This window comes from Periophthalmus magnuspinnatus, chromosome 1 (genome assembly GCF_009829125.3).
Source record: "Periophthalmus magnuspinnatus isolate fPerMag1 chromosome 1, fPerMag1.2.pri, whole genome shotgun sequence".
Lineage (NCBI taxonomy): Eukaryota > Metazoa > Chordata > Actinopteri > Gobiiformes > Gobiidae > Periophthalmus > Periophthalmus magnuspinnatus.
The window spans coordinates 11,239,100-11,259,962 of NC_047126.1; the positions used below are offsets into that span (position 1 = coordinate 11,239,100).

At 39.1% G+C, this 20,863-nt stretch overlaps 3 protein-coding genes and 1 long non-coding RNA gene across 6 annotated transcripts; 2 read left to right on the plus strand and 2 right to left on the minus strand.

Annotated features, from left to right (window-relative positions):
- Positions 1-27: 27 nt before the first annotated feature.
- On the plus strand, positions 28-8,933 carry LOC117377386 (Na(+)/H(+) exchange regulatory cofactor NHE-RF2). 2 transcript variants are annotated; one of them, XM_055225855.1, is made up of 8 exons: positions 28-1,385; positions 1,883-2,224; positions 5,387-5,578; positions 6,123-6,276; positions 6,759-6,982; positions 7,061-7,196; positions 8,141-8,208; positions 8,315-8,933. In XM_055225855.1, the coding sequence occupies exons 1-8, from the start codon at positions 1,179-1,181 to the stop codon at positions 8,366-8,368; spliced, it is 1,377 nt and encodes a 458-aa protein (XP_055081830.1). In that variant the 5' UTR covers positions 28-1,178; the 3' UTR covers positions 8,369-8,933. The 2 variants fall into 2 exon arrangements, with proteins under 2 accessions (XP_055081830.1, XP_033829662.1); XM_033973771.2 differs by having other exon boundaries at positions 7,061-8,887.
- A 2,104-nt stretch (positions 8,934-11,037) lies between these two features.
- On the minus strand, positions 11,038-19,097 carry tnpo2b (transportin 2b). Of its 2 annotated transcripts, none has more exons than XM_033966429.2 (24): positions 18,908-19,097; positions 18,171-18,270; positions 17,899-17,974; positions 17,658-17,807; positions 17,346-17,452; positions 17,132-17,265; positions 16,883-16,964; positions 16,684-16,806; positions 16,483-16,601; positions 16,351-16,411; positions 16,099-16,270; positions 15,539-15,691; positions 15,234-15,459; positions 14,956-15,127; positions 14,677-14,871; positions 14,442-14,600; positions 14,283-14,370; positions 14,102-14,200; positions 13,923-14,018; positions 13,721-13,796; positions 13,547-13,646; positions 13,399-13,473; positions 12,593-12,723; positions 11,038-12,523 (listed from the first exon to the last, which is right to left on the minus strand). In XM_033966429.2, exons 2-23 carry the CDS (start codon positions 18,267-18,269, stop codon positions 12,616-12,618), a joined length of 2,670 nt encoding a protein of 889 aa, XP_033822320.1. In that variant the 5' UTR covers position 18,270; positions 18,908-19,097; the 3' UTR covers positions 11,038-12,523; positions 12,593-12,615. The 2 variants fall into 2 exon arrangements, with proteins under 2 accessions (XP_033822320.1, XP_033822312.1); XM_033966421.2 differs by having other exon boundaries at positions 12,365-12,523; positions 18,171-18,273.
- LOC129456778 (uncharacterized) lies at positions 18,674-20,319 on the plus strand. The gene is made up of 3 exons (XR_008648938.1): positions 18,674-18,781; positions 19,922-20,093; positions 20,203-20,319. It is a non-coding gene; the product is annotated as an uncharacterized LOC129456778 (long non-coding RNA).
- On the minus strand, positions 19,754-20,363 carry rln3b (relaxin 3b). The gene is made up of 2 exons (XM_033971517.2): positions 20,177-20,363; positions 19,754-20,100 (listed from the first exon to the last, which is right to left on the minus strand). Exons 1-2 carry the CDS (start codon positions 20,349-20,351, stop codon positions 19,820-19,822), a joined length of 456 nt encoding a protein of 151 aa, XP_033827408.2. The 5' UTR covers positions 20,352-20,363; the 3' UTR covers positions 19,754-19,819.
- Positions 20,364-20,863: the final 500 nt, after the last annotated feature.

The window sequence follows — 20,863 nt, forward strand, 5'->3', positions numbered from 1 at the left end:
TCACAAAGTGGCAGATGCAGTGTAATTAATTGCATATAAGAATTGTAAGGTGTACCTGGCAGTTCCTGTACACCTCCTGTTTGTTGGCTTAGTGCCACAAGTCACACCAGGATACATGGAGACAGCAAGATAAACTGTCCTATCACAAATATTACAAGTAAAACTTGTTTTTACTAAAAATCTTGACAAATGTTATGTTAATTCAGCACAAATTTAGTCCTACAACTCTCCATGGTAATCATCATAAACATTTAGAACTAGTCTTGAAAAAATACCTAAAATGTCAAAGGTGTCTGTGCAGCACTCATATTTAGTTGCAGTGCTGTTCCCACCGAATGTTTTGTCCTCTACACCTGGTTTAAATATCAAAAGCACACACCCAGAGTTACTTGTCCTAAATTCCTCGAGCAGCTCCCATGGGCTGTAGCCTATGTCACCACACTTAAGGCACACGGCAATGGAGCCTACGATGGCTCTTTGACGCAACTGTCCACTTATTGGTCGGCTGTGAGAAGAGAGCTAATAGAGGGAGGATAAGGAGGACTTCGCGCAGGTCACAGTCACCCCTACCGCATGGGACTCGCCGTGTCTTTATTTTCAGACTAGTAACTAAGGGCAGAACATTTTGCAACTCTCTGAATACATTAAAAAGCCTTTGAAGGGCTCACTTTGTTTACTTCCCCTTCCATGGTCAAGTCTGCGAAAAGTAGTAGCGCATCTGTTACTGACGTCTTCTGGCTCACTTGTTGCGCTGTGCCGGACTGGAGGACTCACCTGACATTGAGAATTAAGTGTTACGCGCCAGGAACGGCTCTCTAATCTCTGATCTCTTGGATTACTCCTCCAATGGACGCGACTTGGCCTCTGTCTGTGATTTTTGGCCACACTTTTACGCACAGTTGGGACTACTTTGGTGCGCATTATAGCCCGCACTTTTAGATTTTTACGATGGATTAAACATTCATTTTTTGTTACACAATGGTTTGATCATTGTGTCGTGAACACATTTTTGGATTAATAAATCGCCACCATGCACTCTCATCACGCTAAATAATGATGATTGGGTTCCAGCAGCGCGCGGCGGTACGTTGGATTAACCGACTTTCTACCAATCTGCGATCAAGCACCTTTTTATTCCTTTGAGACTCTTTTGACCTGTTTTTATCTATTCACGGGCGATGGATGGTGAGTTGAGACCGAGGCTCTGTTTCCTCACTAAAGGAGAGCGCGGATATGGCTTTCACTTGCACGGGGAGAGGAATAAAGGCGGACAGTTCATTCGGAAAGTGGAACCGGGCTCCTGCGCTGACTTGGCCGGACTAAGAGCAGGAGACAGAGTGGTAGAGGTGAATGGAGAAAATGTGGAAAACGCAACGCACCATGAAGTGAGTAAAGGAAAAGTGTTTGGTTGTAAGAAGGAAACCGCTAAGACGCAATACATAAGACAAACAATAAGTCCATACCTGTCCAACCACTTTTCCTTAGCCTGAGGAGAAGGAGGGGGGCACCAAAATGGGTCAATCTTAGTCTTGTGTAATGGGAATCACTGTATGTCTTTGTCATGGTTAAACTATGCTATGCTGTGCAGGCCATAAGAGGGATCATAATGACATTGGTGCATTTAAAACTAGTCTATATGGTTTATAAGTCAGCAATTATGGTTAACAGATGAAAGACTCTGCATAGAGAGTACATAAACCATCACATTACCCTTTGCAGCAGTCAACGGGTAAAATTGAATGGTATAAAGCAATATTTGGGGATATGGGGACTCTTCAATATTGTTATCGTATATGGCCATCTTTACTACCCCAGCAGTTTTTGTTTTTTATGTTATTACATCTCTAAAAATATCTAGTCCTCATAAATTCTGTTTTCAAAGGTGGTCAGCCGAATCCGAGAGGTGGATTTCCGCACAAGGCTGCTGGTGGTGGATAGAGAAACAGAAGAGTACCTCCACAGTCGTGGCTTGACCTGCACAGAGGCTCTGGCCATTGAAATGGGCACTCTGTCCCCACGTCCCTCTCCAGCCCCCACTCCCAGCACCTCACCCATCCCACCCTTCCTGCTAAGGGAGCTCGAAGCATTGTCCCCCAAAACGAACCGCACATATGCCCTGTCCGCAGTGCACCCCCTCACCATCTCGCACTCTCCCACTCCGACAATCACTGATGGGAAGTCTTCAAGAAACTCTATTGCTTCAAGCATCACTGCAGACACAGAGGTGAGCTGCAGTCTGTGGTTTATAAGATGAAGAGGGGCATTTTCCAGTCACCGAGAGGTCATGGCTAATCTGGTCCTGGCTAAGGAGACAGTGTACTGTCTATTACCAGTGTTAAGGTTGCAAAAAATAAACCACCACAGAAAACCTTCATGGCTGAGGCTATAAAATAAGTAGATAAAAGCTAAAAACATATTCTCAGTGCATATTCCTATTTTCTCTGTCAAATGTAAAGCAGTCTGGAAGGAAATCACAGTAATTGGTGTTTCAGAGATTTTCTCACAGTCTTCAGTTTCCTCTAAATCTTTCACACAAGACTCAGACCCATTGTCTCATGGTGTATAGCATTAGTGTAGGCTGAGTGGCGTGTGAGCATCATAAATATGCATTGTTTCTAAGGGGCCGGTCTGTGGTAACACCTGACAAACTCAGGTAAAGCTCTGCAGGTGCGGTGCACTGATCATGTTTCTTGCCATGTCAAGGACACTCAAACATTGTTTTGACTATTTCAGATCCCTATTGAGATAGGATCTTATTTTGAGGCTCTATGGCATTATGGGGGCAACAGATGGAAATCTAAGAGCAGCATTCTTTCTGTCCCATGTGTAATATTACATAACATGTACCTGATGCAGCAGGTATTGTCAATGTCTTTCTAAACATAACTTTGACACAGTTTAGCTGCACACTGACTTAGAACAAAGTGTGAATGCTACAGTTGATAAAAATCCACAAGTTATAGATAATGACACCGATGCTCTGCTTGTGTTTGAGCTGTGGGAACGTGCTGACCTTTGACCTCTGAATGTAGCATTGGTCAAAGTCAGCACTGAAGAGAAGAGAGCAAAACAAACTTTATGATCAGGACCATGTGTAACACATAGTGTCAGCAGTGGCTGGAAAAAAACTAGACAGGACATACTGAACTCATGTTTAGGTTCAAAACAAAGGGAGCCAGAATCTTCTAGAGCAGCGACTCATGTCAACCTCTCGTCTGTTTGGTTCAGGGCACAATAAATACAGGCTAGCTCTGTTCTCACATTTCTATGACACAAACATCAGTCAAATTGTCACAACATAAAATTTGTTGCATGAACCATTTTATCAGATAAAGGGCTGAAATCCCCTCCTCAATAAAATTAAGAGCCGTTGATTTGAGTATTAAAGTTGTTCAGGTTTTTAACACTTCATGAACTCATTGTGCTATAATAATTATAGTGCACTTTCTATAATTGCTTTATTGTACTCGCTGACACTAATCACTCTAGCGCAGACATGGGCAAACTACAGCCCGGGGGCCACACACGGTCCTTTGGGCTTATTAATTATTATTAAAATAGGTAAGTGTAAACCTTGTTAAATTTACCTTTTTAACAAGGTGTTGATATTTTGGCATTTGATTTAACTGAATGTGAGTTTTTCTGTTTATTTACCTGAAATGAATTATTAATTAATTTAATTTATGCATTTGGAAAACAATTTATACAATGAGCCTTGCATGTTCATGCTTTGCTACATGTTACAGGCCACATCTCTAATGTTATATTTATAATGTCCTGGCCCTGCCCCTCTGTCAAATTTTAGAACCCATTGTGGCCACCCATGTGTCAAAAAGTTTGCCCACCCCTGTTCTAGCGTCTTTCGATTTGTGCGCTAAACAACTTAGGACTTACGCACCTTTTACTAAAAATGTAAATACAGTCCATTGGTGCATGATGTTATTATGGCATCAGATGCCCATATATTCTTACATAACCCAAGGCAAGGAACACTGAAAGGTAAAATGTAGTCTGTCAGATATACCTGCATATGGCCAAAAGTTAGATAACAAAACTAGCTTTGAAGAACTTCATTTAATAAATATGTACATGCTGAATAACATATTATGTACTGTTAAAAAAACAGTATAATACATAACTGCTTTGTCAAGGAATGTATTTGGGGCAGCATAGATATTTTACAAAAGTACAGCTTTTCTCAACTCGTGGTATACTCAATGGGTCCATTCTGAACCTCAGGACAGTTTTGCAGGTTTTGATTAATTTAATTTAGAGCCAGACTAGTTTGAGTCTTAGTTTAGTCCTGTCACAAAAGCAAAAAAGCAAAAAAGCTGGTACTTATTGTGATGGTTCTTAATAACTGCTATAGGATATTATATATTTCTGTGGTCTGGCTCCATGGCTGACTGTCTCCGCAGTGCTTGGGTTGTTTGCTGTGACATTCACTGCTAATCCTTCCCTTATACATGTCCAATGTTTAGGCTAGTTCTAATTGTCTGTGTACCAACCCCACAGACACAGACTATGTCACTGGTCATTAGACTCAAGACTGGGACAGATCCTCTTAGCCCACTTAGACCACCAGCTAATCCACTAACACACTTTCTCTGAAAAAATAAACAGATTTTGCCTTATTTTAGACAGTGTCTGTGTAACCCCTCAGTCGTTCAGGTATGATCCATTGTATAGAAAAATATAAAATATAAAAGCGGAATGGATAAGCAGCAAAATGTCTTCACTCTTATAACTTTCTGTCCAGTTAACAGATTTTATGGTTTTTTCGTTTACTTATTTTAGGCAGTGAGCTTTCAGCTAAATGTTATGGCACAACATTCACCTTCATTCATAAAAACACAGTGATTTTGAGCTTGCTTTTGATTTTGCATAGAGCAATCTACCGTACTTGATGCAGCTCATTTCATTAACTGGCCACCACAAGGCCATAGTGCAGCAAGTGGTAATCTAAATGTTCAGTTTTCTGTTCTCGCATTGTTTTCACACAGAAATGCCAGTGGTCATTTCTTTGCTTTGTTTGTTACATAATGAAAGATCTCTGATTAGTCTTGTTTTACAGGTAGTCATATTTTTTGCATTCACTTCCAGATGTACACTGTATATCATCAGTTATTCACATATTAATTTAGTCTTGGATGAACAATCTTCTTGACAGCCCATTACCTAGGCTTGGGCACAAAACATATAGACTACTACGCATTTTTGTGTGACTTCTAGTGGCTTTCAATGTCATTTAACAAGGTATTTGTGGATAGATGTGGCCTACACCATGAAAATCTTTTTAATATACAGATTTGCCTATAATGGTAGGCATTTAAAATGCACTTTTCCTCTGCTTGACTATTGCTATGTTTTTGTGGACTAAACTCAGTTGCAGGGAGAACCTTCACCTGAGCCGACCCCCGACCTCCTACCTCGTCTGTGTCACCTCCTGAAGAGCGACAGTGGCTACGGCTTCAATCTCCATAGCAAAAAGAAGAAGGCAGGGCAGTTTGTGCGATCTGTGGATCCTGGCTCTCCAGCTGAACAAGCAGACATTAGGCCAGGAGACAGGATAGTAGAGGTACACGTAAATTTAACACACATTTTAAATTCAAGTGAGTTCGAGAGAGGTGCTAAAAAGATAGAAGTGCATTTGATACTAAATCTGTCATGTGAGGACAGCAAAATCAGGGATTGAGCCAAAGGTGTCCATCTATAAATGAATGATCTGCACTATGAAACATTTTTTTTGTACTGAAGTTAAATGGTGCTCTAATAAAGACACTATACATAAGTGAAATTAAGGAAAGCAGAATAATGGTTTGCTGTTTTATGGAATGAACATTGCATTGGACTAAACTCAGACTCAATGTACATAGAATGTACATTGCATTGTCAGATACAAATAAAAGATGACTTATTGTTTAAAAAGTGGAAGAATTTGTGTGTCAGTGCAGGACCAAAGTCTGATTTTTTTTTAATTTTTTTTTTTAGGTATTTTGCAGTTATATAAAGAAAAAAATAAAATAAGAATAAATATCTTCAGATGATGTAGCAGAGTAGAGGCTTATGCATAAGAATGCTCTGTGAAAGTATCATCAGTTACGTTGAGACTTCTTCTTCAGGTGAATGGGTTGAATGTAGATGGGCTCAAACACTCGGAGGTGGTGACTTTTATCCGAGCTGGAGGAGACGAAGTGCAGCTGCTTGTAGTGGATCAAGAGACTGACGAGCTCTTCAAGCGCCTGGGAATCACACCCACAACCAGCCACGTCAAAGGTCAGTCAAACACTGACATATACTACATATAGTATATGTATAGTCCCCCACAGTAGTGGCAGTCATAAAATATAAAGAATAGTTTTAAAGAATCGATAGAGGTTGATCAATATGATTTTGTTATGACTTTCCAATGCCTGTTCTTATATCAGTGAAATAACGATGCATATATCTGTACTTTAATGGCTGGCATTTTCTAAATCAGGCATGTCCAAAAATGTAACTTGAAACTCTATACGTCTTGTGCAAAGGGAAACCAATTGAAATTCTAATATTAGCAAGCACTTTTAGTCAAGCCAGTTTTATTTATAAAGCCTATTTGTTCAATCTTTTAAAACAAAAAATGGTGAAAGTTTTTATTTACTTCTCTCAGCTATTCATTTGTTACATAAAGTTGTGGATCATTGTGAAATGTAAAGGATCAGCATATCTTTTGTGCCAAGGTAAATGTATTTCTTCTTTACTTGTAACATATTTTGCAGAGGTCTATGTGGACGAAGTTTCCACTGAAAGCATCCCCCCAACTCCATCTCCAACTATCGACCTCTCATCGTCCCACCCCCCAATCATCAATGTCACCCTTACGGACGGCTCCATCAGCCCCAAATCCTCTCCCAAATCTCGGACCAACGGGAGCACCGCGTCCCAGTCCTCCAGAAGCTCCACCACACAGTCCGAGATCAGCAGCTCTGATATGAGCATTCAGGTAATGGGACAAAAAGGTGTATGCACTGAAAAACAACAAAGACACAAAAGAACAGCAACTCAGAGTATTATGTTACAGGTCCCAGATGAGGATGACAGGTGTGTGTCAGACCCCTTTGCGGAGGGCGGCCTGCGCTTGAGTCCGACAGCTGCAGAGGCCAGGAAGAAGGCCGTGGCCAGTCGCAATAAGAAGAGAGCACCTCCAATGGACTGGAGTAAGAAGAAAGAGATATTCAGTAACTATTGAAAACTACAGTGGTATGGATATATAAAGTATCTAATTTGAAGTAGGATGTGGACAGACATTGGGGTTGAGGTTGTGGATTCTCAGCTGAAGAACACTGTAAAACAAGGGCTTTCTGTGGATCAATCGAGCATCGCTCTTGCATGATCAGTTATTGTTCGGTTATGAGTAGTGAGTGACTAATAGAGAGTGCACTTTCCCTCTTTTGTGTGTTTGCTACAGTATCAACAACAATGCAATCATTTATCAGCTTTGTGTCTGGACTGTAAAGTGCTGCTGTGTTTATATGTACATTATCATAAAAGTAAAATATGTGAGGTAGTTTTTAGAGTATCTCATTTACATTGGCTTGTACATCAGCTTAATTCAATTTAAATGAAGAATGAAGAAAATTGTGTCTGAACTTATTCTTGACCAAATGAAAAATTGAATATTGTTTAAGTTTGTTGTAATTAAGCTTCAGACTCTGTTAAGTAAATGATGTACATAATGCCATACAAGGGGTTTAATATCATATTGGGCTCCTCCCTCCAAATGAGGACAACAGTAAATCTGAAGGGATGTGGATAAACAAAAGGCTGAATAAGGACAGGCACAGGAGACGAACAGGAAAAGCCAGCTCATGTCCTTCAGATGAAGATGCTCAACTCCTGTGTCCTAAATGTTACACTCCAAACAATGAGGACCTTCTCACAGTGTCTATATCAGATGCACAGATATGAAAATAAGACTGGTCCCATTTCCTACTTCAACCTGTGTTAGACCCACGCAGGAAGGGAGGAAGTGCTCAAAATCTCTACTCTTTATACTAAGAATAAAAACAATTCCAGTTTATTATTACTTCTACTATGGGACAAAATGTACAGAAAAATATCTTTATAAAGTATAGCTCAAAGAATTTCTGTTTGTATCTAGTTCCATTGCACCTCTTGCTGCCCTCCTACAGCCCACATTGTGATGGAGAAGAAAAGATGGCATGCCATGTAAGTTAAGCTGGTAATTATAGTCTGATGGTGAGTCAGATAGACACTGCACTGGGATTTAATGGGGAATTTGTGACCAGCCTCTAAACTCCATTGTCTCCTGCAGGTCCCAGTGCAGCAAAGGAGGCCAAAGATATGTCTAAAAGAGGCTTTGATGTGAATAAGTTGGAATTTCTGCCCTAGATAAACATTATTCATTCACATGGGAAATTGCTAATGTGAAGGATCTAATGCTGGAGATGCTAAAAAGTGAAATAATAGACATTTATTAATATTATTCTGTTTTTGAATAGTTCTCATAGGGCCTTTTAGCTCTAGTTTTCCAAACCATTTATCAAACATGTGAAATACATTTTATATAAACTTAAATTTATCAAAATATCACAATCATATCTTAATCCTGTTGAATAAGATTAACACCCAATATAATAGTGTATATTATTTTAACTTTTCTGTAAGTTTTGGAGTTTGGTTAAGTTTATGCATCATGTCATTTGAGCCTTGAGTCACAGAAAAGGAGGACACACACAGATAATGGTGTGATGTCATTACTCAGGTTAAACTACGAGCATTAACAATCAGTAGCACATATACAACATAATTATGTTTTTGTTACTAACCTGTGTAAGACAAGGGGAAAGTAATTCACACAGAAATGAAGGTCTGCCAAATTACAACAAAATCATGCTCTTTATTGGATATTAAAGACCATTTTGATCATGATGTTTTGTTCCCATCTTTTTTGCTTTCAAAAAATTCTCACATTCTTTTTTTCAGTGTAATTTACTTTCATCACACACTGTTTTTTCCAATACAAAAAATGCTCATAAAAACTATAAAGACTGAAACGAAAACATGTGAAAAAGCTCTAGCTAAAGATTGTCTCATATTGGTTATTAATGATCGATTTAGGAGTTTGAAGTGTCACAGTCTAGGTCCAATTTAGTGCTTATTAGGAATTTAATACTAATTATAGGAAAATAAAAGCCTGTATGTTTGATTATGCAATAATCTCTTGAGCAAAAACACTGAATTCTGTCAACTGGTCTCAAGCTTTTAAATTAAAAAGTTTAGATCAGTGGACAGAATTCAACCTTCTTTTGCTCTGGAGTCTGACTGAGGGATTATTATAGACATCCTTTCACTTTATACAAATCAACCAAGCAAAACATTATGACCACTGAAGCAAGGAACACATCATCATGTCATCATTTCCCATAGCACGTGTTTGATTGCTAACTAGTAAACAGCAATTTCAATTAAATACTGGAAACTGTTCAAATCATTGAGCACAAGTAGTTGAACAAAGGCCCAAAGGGTCTCCAGTGTGATGATAAATACATCAGATAAGTGTCTTTCATCTATGTTATTTTAATATCTAGACTATGAGATTTACATGGAATGTCAAAGAATTAAACCCAGCAATCTTGAAACTGATCATTAAAGGGGCTCTATGTTATATTTAAAGCAGAGGATCTGAAACTTTCTACTCTCCATGAAGATGTTTTGCCTGGAACGTTCCACCAAATGGAAAACTATAGGTGACTCCACCAAACCAAGAAGTTTTGGGCCATTACACGATCTGTAATTGAATATTGAGTAAAATATATGAAAAGTTCAACAGCAAAAACACATACCTTCATTTTGAAAATTTGAAAAATGTGTTTTTCCTTTTTGTTATCATCTTCTAGAGATAGTAGCAATGACAATAATGTATAGTGGATTTTTTCAAGAAGGGATGGAATTATAAGCTGCAAGCCTCCGAGGACTTTTTCAAATGGCACCTATCTGTTTTTGCAAATAAACACTTCATATAAGTTTATACCATACTGTGGAACATTCCAGGCAAAGGAATAACATTACTTGTCTGACTCTGCACACCAGAAAAAAGTTCACAGTGCACCTTTAACATTAGTGACTAGGCACTTGAAAGCTATATTACAACCAAAAATTACTTGTTAACCATATTCATTTTCCTGTCCCTGATAGGTCTTTTTGATAGTATATGCCTTCCGTATGTTGTGACATCACCTGCAAATTAGAATAAATACATTTGAGTGGTCATAATGATTTGACTGATCAGTGCATGTGTTCAATATGGAGACAACAGCATGTTTTAACTTACATTGGAGTGGTCATTGCTCTTTGGCAGTGTATAGCTTTTATTTACTTTACTCTCTTCTGGCTTTATTTTGAGGTGCTGCGTTGGTGTGTAAATGGTGGTTTGTTACTATTTACTAAGCTTAAAAGATACACCATGACATTTTTCTGGTTGAACGTCCACGTGACTGCTTGTCTCCATGGAGAGGTTATTGCTTTGCCTGAAATGTTCCACAGTATGTCATAAAATCTATCTATATTTCATATAGGGATTTCATTACCTTTAAAAACATGCATTATTTGCTGTAAGCAGGGTCACCTCTCAGCAGATCTGACCAGTAATTTGGCCTTATGTTGTCATCAGGTCATCGTCATGGAGATAGGTATGTTTAATGCCATACTGTAGAAATTCCAGCCAAAGCAATAACATCTTTATGGAGGCAAGCAGGAAGCAGAACTTTCACCAGAAGTTACATGGTGCACCTTTAAATGTGTACTGAACGGCACACAAACACACACACACACACACACACACCCAGATATCCAGTGAAAAAACACACATAAAGCATGCATACATATAAAAACAAATTAAACTAAATTATTATTTGAACCCCCGCTATCAACTACTCAAAACATGCTTGCAGGGAGGAACTTCTCATGCATACACACACACACACACACACACACACAATATGGCAATAGGTTAATGGTTGTAAAAGTGCGGATTAGTCGCAGTTTCACAAGTTGATTTTATTTGCCATTAGTATTGGGATATTTTTGCCAGTCAAAGACACTTAAATTTCACAGTGCAACACAGTATGACAAACACTGACATTAGGGTCAAGACATATATGGGTGAGGTTAAAAAATGTCCATACAAAAAAGTTAAAATAAAAAAGTGCAAAAAAAAAAAACAACTTAACAGTCACTGAAAGTAGCATTAATAAAATAAAAAAAAGTTTGCGTTACTTGTGCAGGTTTATGTCCACTATTGAAAACAAATCAGTAGCAGCAAAATAAGAAAAAAAAACCAACAGAATATGGACCAGTTTAAAATGTTATAAAGATCACAACGACATTGAGGATCACTGTTTTACTTAAGATATCAATATGGCATCAAATGGGTATCAGTACGGATGTGGACATACACTCACTCACTCAGTCACAGTTAACAAGTGCAATAGACAAGACCAATGGAAGTAAGTTTAAGCTCAGTACCATATCAAACTATGCATTTCCACGTTTTATACACAAAATGCCAAAATAGGGGGTTTTACAGACTGCACATGCACACAGACACATACACACAAAATCTTACGAACTACTATAACAAAAGATATGGATTTAGCTTTGAATGTTCCCGAATGGTGAGAAAAACAAATGTGTTAGCCCTAATCCTCCCTTTTCTAGAGGAATGATTTCTGTGTATAGCCAAAAGCAAACATACTTTCTTAAACTCTCAATAGGTCAGATAAAAATGGGATAGGAGAATGTAAATTAGAAAAACTGTGTCACTGACGCTCTGGGGTCAAAATGAAGAAAACATAGATAAAGATTATCTTACAGCTATATAATGTGGATGAAGTGATTTCTATTGATATTCCCAGAAAATAAAGATATTTTCACCCAAAAATGGACAGTTTAGACACCTGCTTATCCGCCCCTAACTACATGTAGTTGGTCACAAAAAGTCTAAATTATAGTGCCACCCACAGTCAGTTCTAGGTACTGCATGTACAGCTTGTGCAAGTGTTGGAGTCTGTTAGGTTTGTCGGTCAAGCTACTCTCAAGTTTAAGAATCCCATAAAAATCTCAACTGTCCCTGTTGTCCCAGCTAAGTAACAGAACTCTCTAAGGCTCTTAATCCCTGCTTTGTAAACATTTTCCCTCTCTGTCTATCCCTGAACTTTCTCTGGTCTCTCCTGCTGCCTCCTTCCTAGATCCAGCTTTCCTCTGGTTTCTTCTCTCTCCCTCTCTGCATCCCTCTATCTGTCCCTACTGTTTTTCTGTGTCGGGTCCCTGCCTAGTTAATCTAGAGGTATCCCCCCTGTCCCTCCCTCCCTCCCGCCCACCCTCCCTCTCTCTATGGACAAACACATAGGGTGTGGGGGCCATTCTTCAGGGGCCGTTAACATCCCTCTCCCTCCCCCCAGATCAGGGAAGTGCAATACACAGATGGATGAGTTTCCCAGTCACCCTCCTCCTGCTGACGCACCTGCAACAACATGCAAAGGTTTACTTGAGTTGTGCCTGTTTGATTGTATGTAAATTAGTGCAAAATTACCTCCTCAGGTGGGTGTAGAAGCTCTAAACACCATAGCATGCTGCCAGTCTTTCTTTCAGAAGAGGGGGAAACTGCTCGGAGAACTGCTGCCAATTCTCCTCCCCAACTTGTTCCTTGAAACCGTGCAAGATCTAAGAGTAAAAGAACTGGCTTACTTGGAGCATCCTTAACAAAAGTATTGTAAATGGGAGTTCTCTCTAATTACAATTAAACATAAACTTACCGAACAACTAACTTAAAGGTGAAATATATAACTTTTCTGGAGGACAGTACACCATTTGCATGACTACATGAAGATGCTATTGCTTTGCTGGAATGATCCCCTATAGGATTATTATTCATCTCCATGGAGACAAGCAGGTGAGGCCATCAAGTGACCCCAGTAAGAATACATGTTTTTCAAGGTATTTTTAGCAATAAAACTAATTGAATAAATGCAACATCATGCCATAGGTAAAAGATTCTATACAAAATTGAATAAGCTGCCTGACACAAGGAGGTTGCATACCCTCTTCCAGAAATGTTACACAGTGCACGTTAAAGTAGCTTGTCTGTTAGGACCATATCAACCATGTATATACTTTGTAACTAACTTCACTTCTATTCTTTCATAGAATAATTCTGACATACACGGACCACTGCTCTGCAACAACTTGGCTTTTGTCAAACTCAAGTTCATTTCCGCCTTTGTTGTATGAAACTTTCAGAAGAAAATGTTCCTTTTATAGTGGTCAAAATGCATGATGGCTGTACCCATTTAGTTCTAAAGCAATGGTCCTAGAAAATATGTTGGGGGGGTCTATTACCTTATAAAACATGTCTCTCAGATCATCTTTAGGGTTCACCCAAGAGGCAACAGCGTCACAGAAGAAGATGAAGTCCTGCTCAAACAAAAGAGGAATGAGACATGCCCCGTACAAGTTTAAACAGTTGTAAAACAAAGCTTTATCTTACCTGCACTACACCTCCAGGGTTCACACCAATCATCATGCATATCCCACGGAAAGCAGAGTCTTTCTCTTCATTATCTCTAATGTTTCGTAGAGAAGTACACCTGTGACAAAATAAACCACAATTTAATTAATTTATTGTAAAAAATACCTTATAAAGAGGTTTTCTGTAACTTACCAAGGGCGGATGAACTGAGGCAGCATGGGGGCAACCTCCTGAGGACACACATAGCCCAGTCGACCAATCGTGATTGCTTAAAGAGAGGGAAAGACTGTTACTGTGCTAATATTAGACATTTTCATGCAACACTTCTCCAAACACATCTCTCATCCAGTTCTTAACAATGTGCTGCATCTGTGCGAGCTGTTGAAAACAGTACCAGTGTTTTCCAGCAGGGTCTTGGGGGTGTTGGGACGGTTGATAATCTCAACCAGTTGATTGAGCACCATAGGAATATAGGGCTGCATCTCCACTCCTGATTTGAAATAGAATAAGATTAATGCTGTGATACAACTCTCTATTTGCTCTAGTTTTCTTAGGGAAATAATATAAATTTACCCATCTGCATACAGATCTCCCCAATGGCCCATGTAGCGTTATTGCACACCGAGATAAATTCGGGGTTTAAATTTTTACCAAGAATTGGCATAAATTCAGCTGAAAGGAATTAAAGAGGAAATTATTTTTTAGATCAAAACAACAACAGTGTTACAATGAAGAGGAAAGAGGAAAATGTTACCAATGCAAGGTTTCACATGTGGAAAACAAGCCTTTGTTAAATCTCCCAGGAGTGCAAATGAACTCTGTCTTACTTCCGGCATTGTATCCTGGGGGGGGGGGGGAGAAAATTCTATAAAAATAAAACATTTATTGTTACTTATTTTCTAGATATACTGACCTGCATGCACTGGAATAGTAGAGTCATGATGTTGCTGCGAGCTACAAGCGTGTCCACGTGTCCTCCCAGACCCTCGGCCAAACCACTCAGAAGATCCAGTGCTACGATCATAAAGTCCTTGTCTGGTGCCTCATACTGATCTGGCTGTTGACTGTACATCTACAAGAGGAAAAATATGTATAAAGCAGGGCAACAGTTTGATGGTTAAACTGTAAATAGGAGTAATAAACTGCACCATGGCCTGTGCTAGTGTTTTCTGGACCAGTGTAACACAGCGCTGGTAGACGGGCTCACAGTACGGCAGGAAACCACTCTGCAGTGCCGTGGCAACAGAGGACAGACACTCAAGCAGCGGGAACAGATCCTTATCCTCATCCTTCAACTCATTCCATTTGGCAATCAGCGGCGGCATCAGCTTCTGAATGTACTCCTAAAAACAGACAAAGTTAGTAGGCAAATATTCGATTAGATCCATATGGGTTATATTGTTCATAAATCAAATGAATTGACTCACAGGCTGGTTAAGATGGTGCCCAACAGAGTCCGCCAGTGTACCAATGGCGTCATAAAGTATGAGCAGGTTTTTGTGCTGATATTTTCCAAAAGCAAAAACCAAAGTGTCCAGGATGAAGCTCAGGTAAGGCACCAGCTCTGTACATGCCTCCTCTTCCAGAGTGGCAAATGCACTAAATAAAAAAAAGGTGATGAAGGGTATGCAATGATGACAGGATCATTGTTTACGTTTACTATATTAAACTGATCTCTCTATATAAAAAAATTAACAGCCCATACCTGCAGGCTGCCTCTTGAACTCGCTTATTGCCATCCAGAATGCGTTTGAGCAGTTCAGTCATCAGTGGTTTTAGATGGGCATCGGGGGGCTGACTGACCACCCAATGAGCGTAACGACTGAGGGTCCAGCAGGCTATGGAGCGCACTAGAGCCTTCTTGTCACACAAACACTGAATAAGGTGTGGAATGAGCTCTGGCAAATAGGGAACCATCCCCTGCATACAACCTGCAATAGTACCATACATTCATTTTAATAAAAGGTTGAGGTTAAAGCCACCCTTTAAAAAAAAACCAAAAAAACACACCTTCAGCAATAGCTCCGAGGACAAGGATGCCAGACTCTTTGATAACCCAGTCGGGGTGGAAAAGAAGGCCTTTCAGGAGGGGCAAGAGATGGGGCAACAACTCCTCACGAAACACATTAGCAAGAACATCCAGAGCAGCGGCTGAACACTTCCCTGTTGAAGACAAAGCAAAACAGCATAAATTTCTATGCACACAAAGGATTTGTTAAAACTTTATCTTTAGGCAATTAGCTTGTTGTGAAGTTATTGGCAATGCATAGAGAATTTATCTATTTTTGCCTCACAACAACATGATATGAATATGGATGAGGCAATATCCAGTTTACAATTTTAGCGAAAGGAAGAATAAACTATAATATTTAGAAATAAATAGTGAGAGAGTGTATTGTAGAACTTAAAGAGGTCTCCAGTTAATTAAGTCTAAGCCTAATCACTGTATACTAGTAAACAGAACCAAGAGTATAATTTAGTTATCCCATTTTAAAGCATACCTTAATCTTAACCCAAACATAATAACAGGCGTAGATATCGCTTTAAAGTTCATATGTGGTGTAACTTACGAAGATTCCAGTCAGACAGCGTATCATCGTCATCATCTTCATCATCGTCAAAGTCTTCCCCCTCCTCACCTTCACCACCTTCATGCTGCAGAGTAACAGTCCTAGACTTATGGAAGCGTGGCTTGATGTCCTGTTCACTATCTGGGACAGTTTCGTCCTCTTCGACATCTCCCTGTGTGGCAAAGTTTTTAAAGATAAACTAATTTGTAGGAAAGTTGTTAATAGGATTAAATGAAACGAAACAATGTGTACCTTCAAAAGAATGATGTCAATTTCAGAATACTTCATGCCATTCACTAAAATAGGAATAAGCCTAAAAGTAAAAAAAAAAATTAAATATCCATATGCTGAATATGTTTAAAGATGCTGTGTGTACAAACTTACTGGACCAAGTGCCCACTCAGGGCCTCTTTGCAGATGGGCTGTTCAGCCAGAGTCAGCCAGAACTCACAAGCCTCTAAAGCTACATTTTCATCTGGGTCTTGAGTCCTCTGTAGCATGTACTATAACAACAAAAACAGCTACTGTTCAGATGCAAATACCAAGCATATATACAGTATGTGAAGAATCAAATATAAAGGTCACCTGGATAATGCTGTGCATGTGAGGGATGAGTCGGTCAATGCGGACCTCTAGTAGCATCACCAATGCTCTGCACACATTCTTCCTCACTTCACAGTCCTCATCTCCAGCCAGAGCAAACAGGCTCTGCAAATTAGAGAATAAAAGTGGAAACAAATCTAATATTACTTTACAGCAAAAGAAATGCTTAACAAAAACTCACCTCAATAAAGGTGTCAATATTATCCATGAGTGCTTGAGCACGGCCAATGATGAACTGGTTTACACATGCTATGGCATGGGACCTAAGGAGCACACGCATGAATTAGAAATGATAATATCAAAAGGAAAAAGGCATTAAGCATGCAAAAAGTACACAACATAATTATTTATTAAATGGGTAACATATCTTTTCTCCATAGTTTTGCCTTTACATTCACAAAATTCTTTGGAAATCCTGAGGATTACTAACCTTATCTTGGGACTGCAATGTTTAAAAAACTGGAGAAACTTGGGAATCATAATGTTGAGAGGTCGATTCAGGGCATCACTATCCAACAGCTCAGAAGAATCTTCACAGATCTTCTGTAAGGCTCCAAATGAACCCTATAATATAATACAGGTTAAGCTATAACAATAAAACACAATGTTTAAGAAAAGTTGAAAGAAAACTTGAGTTATCTGACCTCACAGGTGTTATAGTCTTCTGAGTTCAGAAGATTACAGAGCTGGGGCAACAGTTCGGGCCAAGTCCGAAGTTCTCCTTTAGATGCTATGGTTGTTATCAGGATTCCTTCATAATCAAAAACAATACAAATAAAAAATATATATATATATATATATATATATATATATATAAATAAATAACAGCATCTAATACCATAGCCCCTACTCCCACACAGCATCTTAACCTGCTAATATTCAACCTCCTACATACAAATAGTGGTCTGACTCATAGTGTGCAGACATGCTCCTTCCTTTCTTAGTCAAAGACCCACCAATAGTAGCTCTGATGAGTGGTGAGGGGTCTCCAATGTTATTGAGGCATTCACGCTTGATGAAATCTGCCACGTTTGAGGGAAAGTTCTGGTAGTGAGCCTTTACATTATTCTTCAATATTAGACCACTGAGTGAACGGGTTGGCTCATCTTCAGAAGAGAAAAAAGAATCAGTTGTTTCTATGCTTACATGATTGTAAAGTAATTCTTATAATGCCCTTGTTCAGTACAATATACATACCTTCAGATTTCAGACTTGTGAGGACAAATATGAGATAGTTATTAAAGTCTGGAAACTGGTTGAGTTGTTCCAGTTTCTGTAGTTTTGGTTAAGGATACACTCACACTACATACACAAATAATAACAACACACTGTTATGTAACCTGTGAGGCAGCTGAAATCTGGACAGTTTCTGCTACCAAAAGCAGACAGTTCATGAGTTAAATGCTCAGACATCACACATCATGTCACACTTAATAACACAACACATGAAACAGGCTGGTGTAGGATACTTCTTGCACAGCTCTTTGAGTTGCTGTGTCCGGAGACTGGGAGTCCTTGAGTAGCTGGAGCACCTGCTGCAGACCCTGTTCATCTGGCTGCCACTCCATCCTACTGGACACAATTACACCAGCAGTCTGTCTGTGATTACAGAGCTATAAAGCATTACGGTGTATGAAATGCGTTTTCCTTCCTCAGCTTGTTGAAACAATAGTTTAGTTAAAAATGCGTTTATACATGTGTAACATGACGTCCTGTAATGTCATCATCAATTTAATACTATTGGGAGTACCTACCTAGCGAATTATATGTAATTAACTGTTGTTCATTCAGGCGTCACCTGATAAATCACTAAACGTACACAATAATATAGTGAAATTAGCACAACACCAAAATTACACTACCATTCAGCTAATGGAAGTGTTGCATGAACAATCACATAATATGTTATGTATACAAGCCCTGATCTGTGTTCCTTTACGAGGCCCAGATACAACAGGCGCAAACTGTTTGGCTCACTCACCAGGCTAACAAACTAGCGCTGCTACATCGGTGTAACATAGCATTTCAAGACTACATCTGGTGCATAATTTGCTTATATGGTAATTCTCTGGTAATACAGGTAACATGATGACATGAACAAAATACGTTATTATCCACAGCAGAGGGAGGTAGTCCGAGCAAATCCCAGTAGCTAAAGATAGCTATGTAGCTAGCTTCAACTTGAAAGTACCGCGGAAGATTTTACCTGAACACTCTGATGTGGTAGATGAATAATTTGAGACACCGTGGCTCGTTTACGGTTTACAAAATAACATAAAATAATATATGGCAATGATCGGTCTAATTATAAACTTGTGTTCTCTGTCCCTCAATGTAGTCACTATGCTAGCTCCTATGTGACAGAGATTGCATGCCTTGTAATCAAGCCGGTGATTGGTGTGATCATTCTCGGCTTCCGTACAGACACAATTTTGGTTATCATCGCAAGTCTTTGTTGTAGTTTTATGACCTGATTTGTATTCTAGGCGTTTTGGATTTGACTAAATGTGTGCAACAGAATTAATATAGATTATTTAAGCACACCCAGTTTACTAGTGGGTGAAAAGCTTCCATTTTTGACCACTAGATGTCAACATCAATTACCAACTAGTTCTTGACAACTGTAAATAAAAGTATGAGCTATAATTGGGCGTAGGCAACACTGACACATACATGTCTTTTATCAGGTTAAAGTCTAACATCAATCATATTGCACATTTAGTCATTAATTTAGTTTAAATTTAACTTGGATGCAGTTTCACATGATGCCAATAGGCCACATATAAGACAAAAAAAAGAAGAAAAAAAAAAAAAAAGAAAGAAACATGCGAAATGACTGAAAAGGGATTGCATTTTGTTAAGACACTTGGTCAAAAACGGGATAACAGCAATAGAAGAGCATGTGGGAAAATGGAAGTAGGTTATTAGACTCTTGCCTATAAGTTTCTTTCAATAAATACAGAGAAAATACACAAACTTATTTATTCAGACTCTTACCTTTACAATTACAGTAACCACAAAACCACCATTGCACTTCATTTTTATATTACTCACAATGTGCTCATAAAAACAAGATTTTAAAAAGGAGAGGAGGGTTTCAATGACAACACTTTTGAACTCAACATAGAGAGCTTATTTCACTCTTGCTGCAGCCCCACTTGCAACATGCATTGGACAGTCCCACCACAACATCTCTGCCTTTTCTGTCTGCACTTCTTAGAGCCTCCAAAACCTCTTCCAACATTGGAGAGCGAGCGGAACGACTGAATCCTGTGGCCACCTCTGTGTCCTCAGATGTCTGGGTTTTCCATAAGTCTGGTTGTGCTGCGTCTTGGCTCCTGGAGACTTGAGGCATAGAATTTGTGCTCCATGGATCAAAGTTCTCCTCTCCAGTTAGAGCTGATGACATTAAAAGATTGACTTATTTTATGTTTTTTTCCCCTTTAAACAATGTTACAGTATTAAATGAACTCACCTGAATCTCCCACACTCCTCCTCCAGCGTGATCCTCCACACGTGAAGATGACAGCGCGAATAAATTCTCTACCACATAACTTTACACCATAGAAGGAGGGATGGCCTTCATTGCACCGAACCCTGTCAACAAGTGCCACCAAAAGGCCCAAAGTCAAAAGTGCTGCCTTCCACATCGTCAGGGAAAAGGTTGCTTGATTAGAGCAGCAAAGTTGTCTGTTTGCTTTCTCTTTGAAGCCCATCTTATATATGTGTCCAAAACCTGGGGAAAATACCTAATTTTACCTTCACACTTAGTCATACCAAGGATAACATCAGAGACCTTTAGGGGCAACAATGCTCATCGAGAAAGAGCAAAAAGATTAAGTACTGCAGGGTGTCAGAGGTGATGTGAGCAGGGTCTATTGCAATCTCATCACCATAACCTTTCATGGTGGCCTTTTTGTTTCATACATTGTCTGAGGTAAGCCATGGGTCAACACACTGATATTTATTGTTATCTGTCCTGACTGGCAAAGGATGGAGATCAATTCATTCACCAGAGTATGACAATGATGCTGACGCTTTCCTCCTCAAATACACACTTGTATAACAATAAAAACAAACAACAAGCTATGAATTCCTATAAAGATTTAGAATAGCGAAGGGCCAGGGAGAAACAAGTTGGGTTTCTTATTAAAGCTTATGA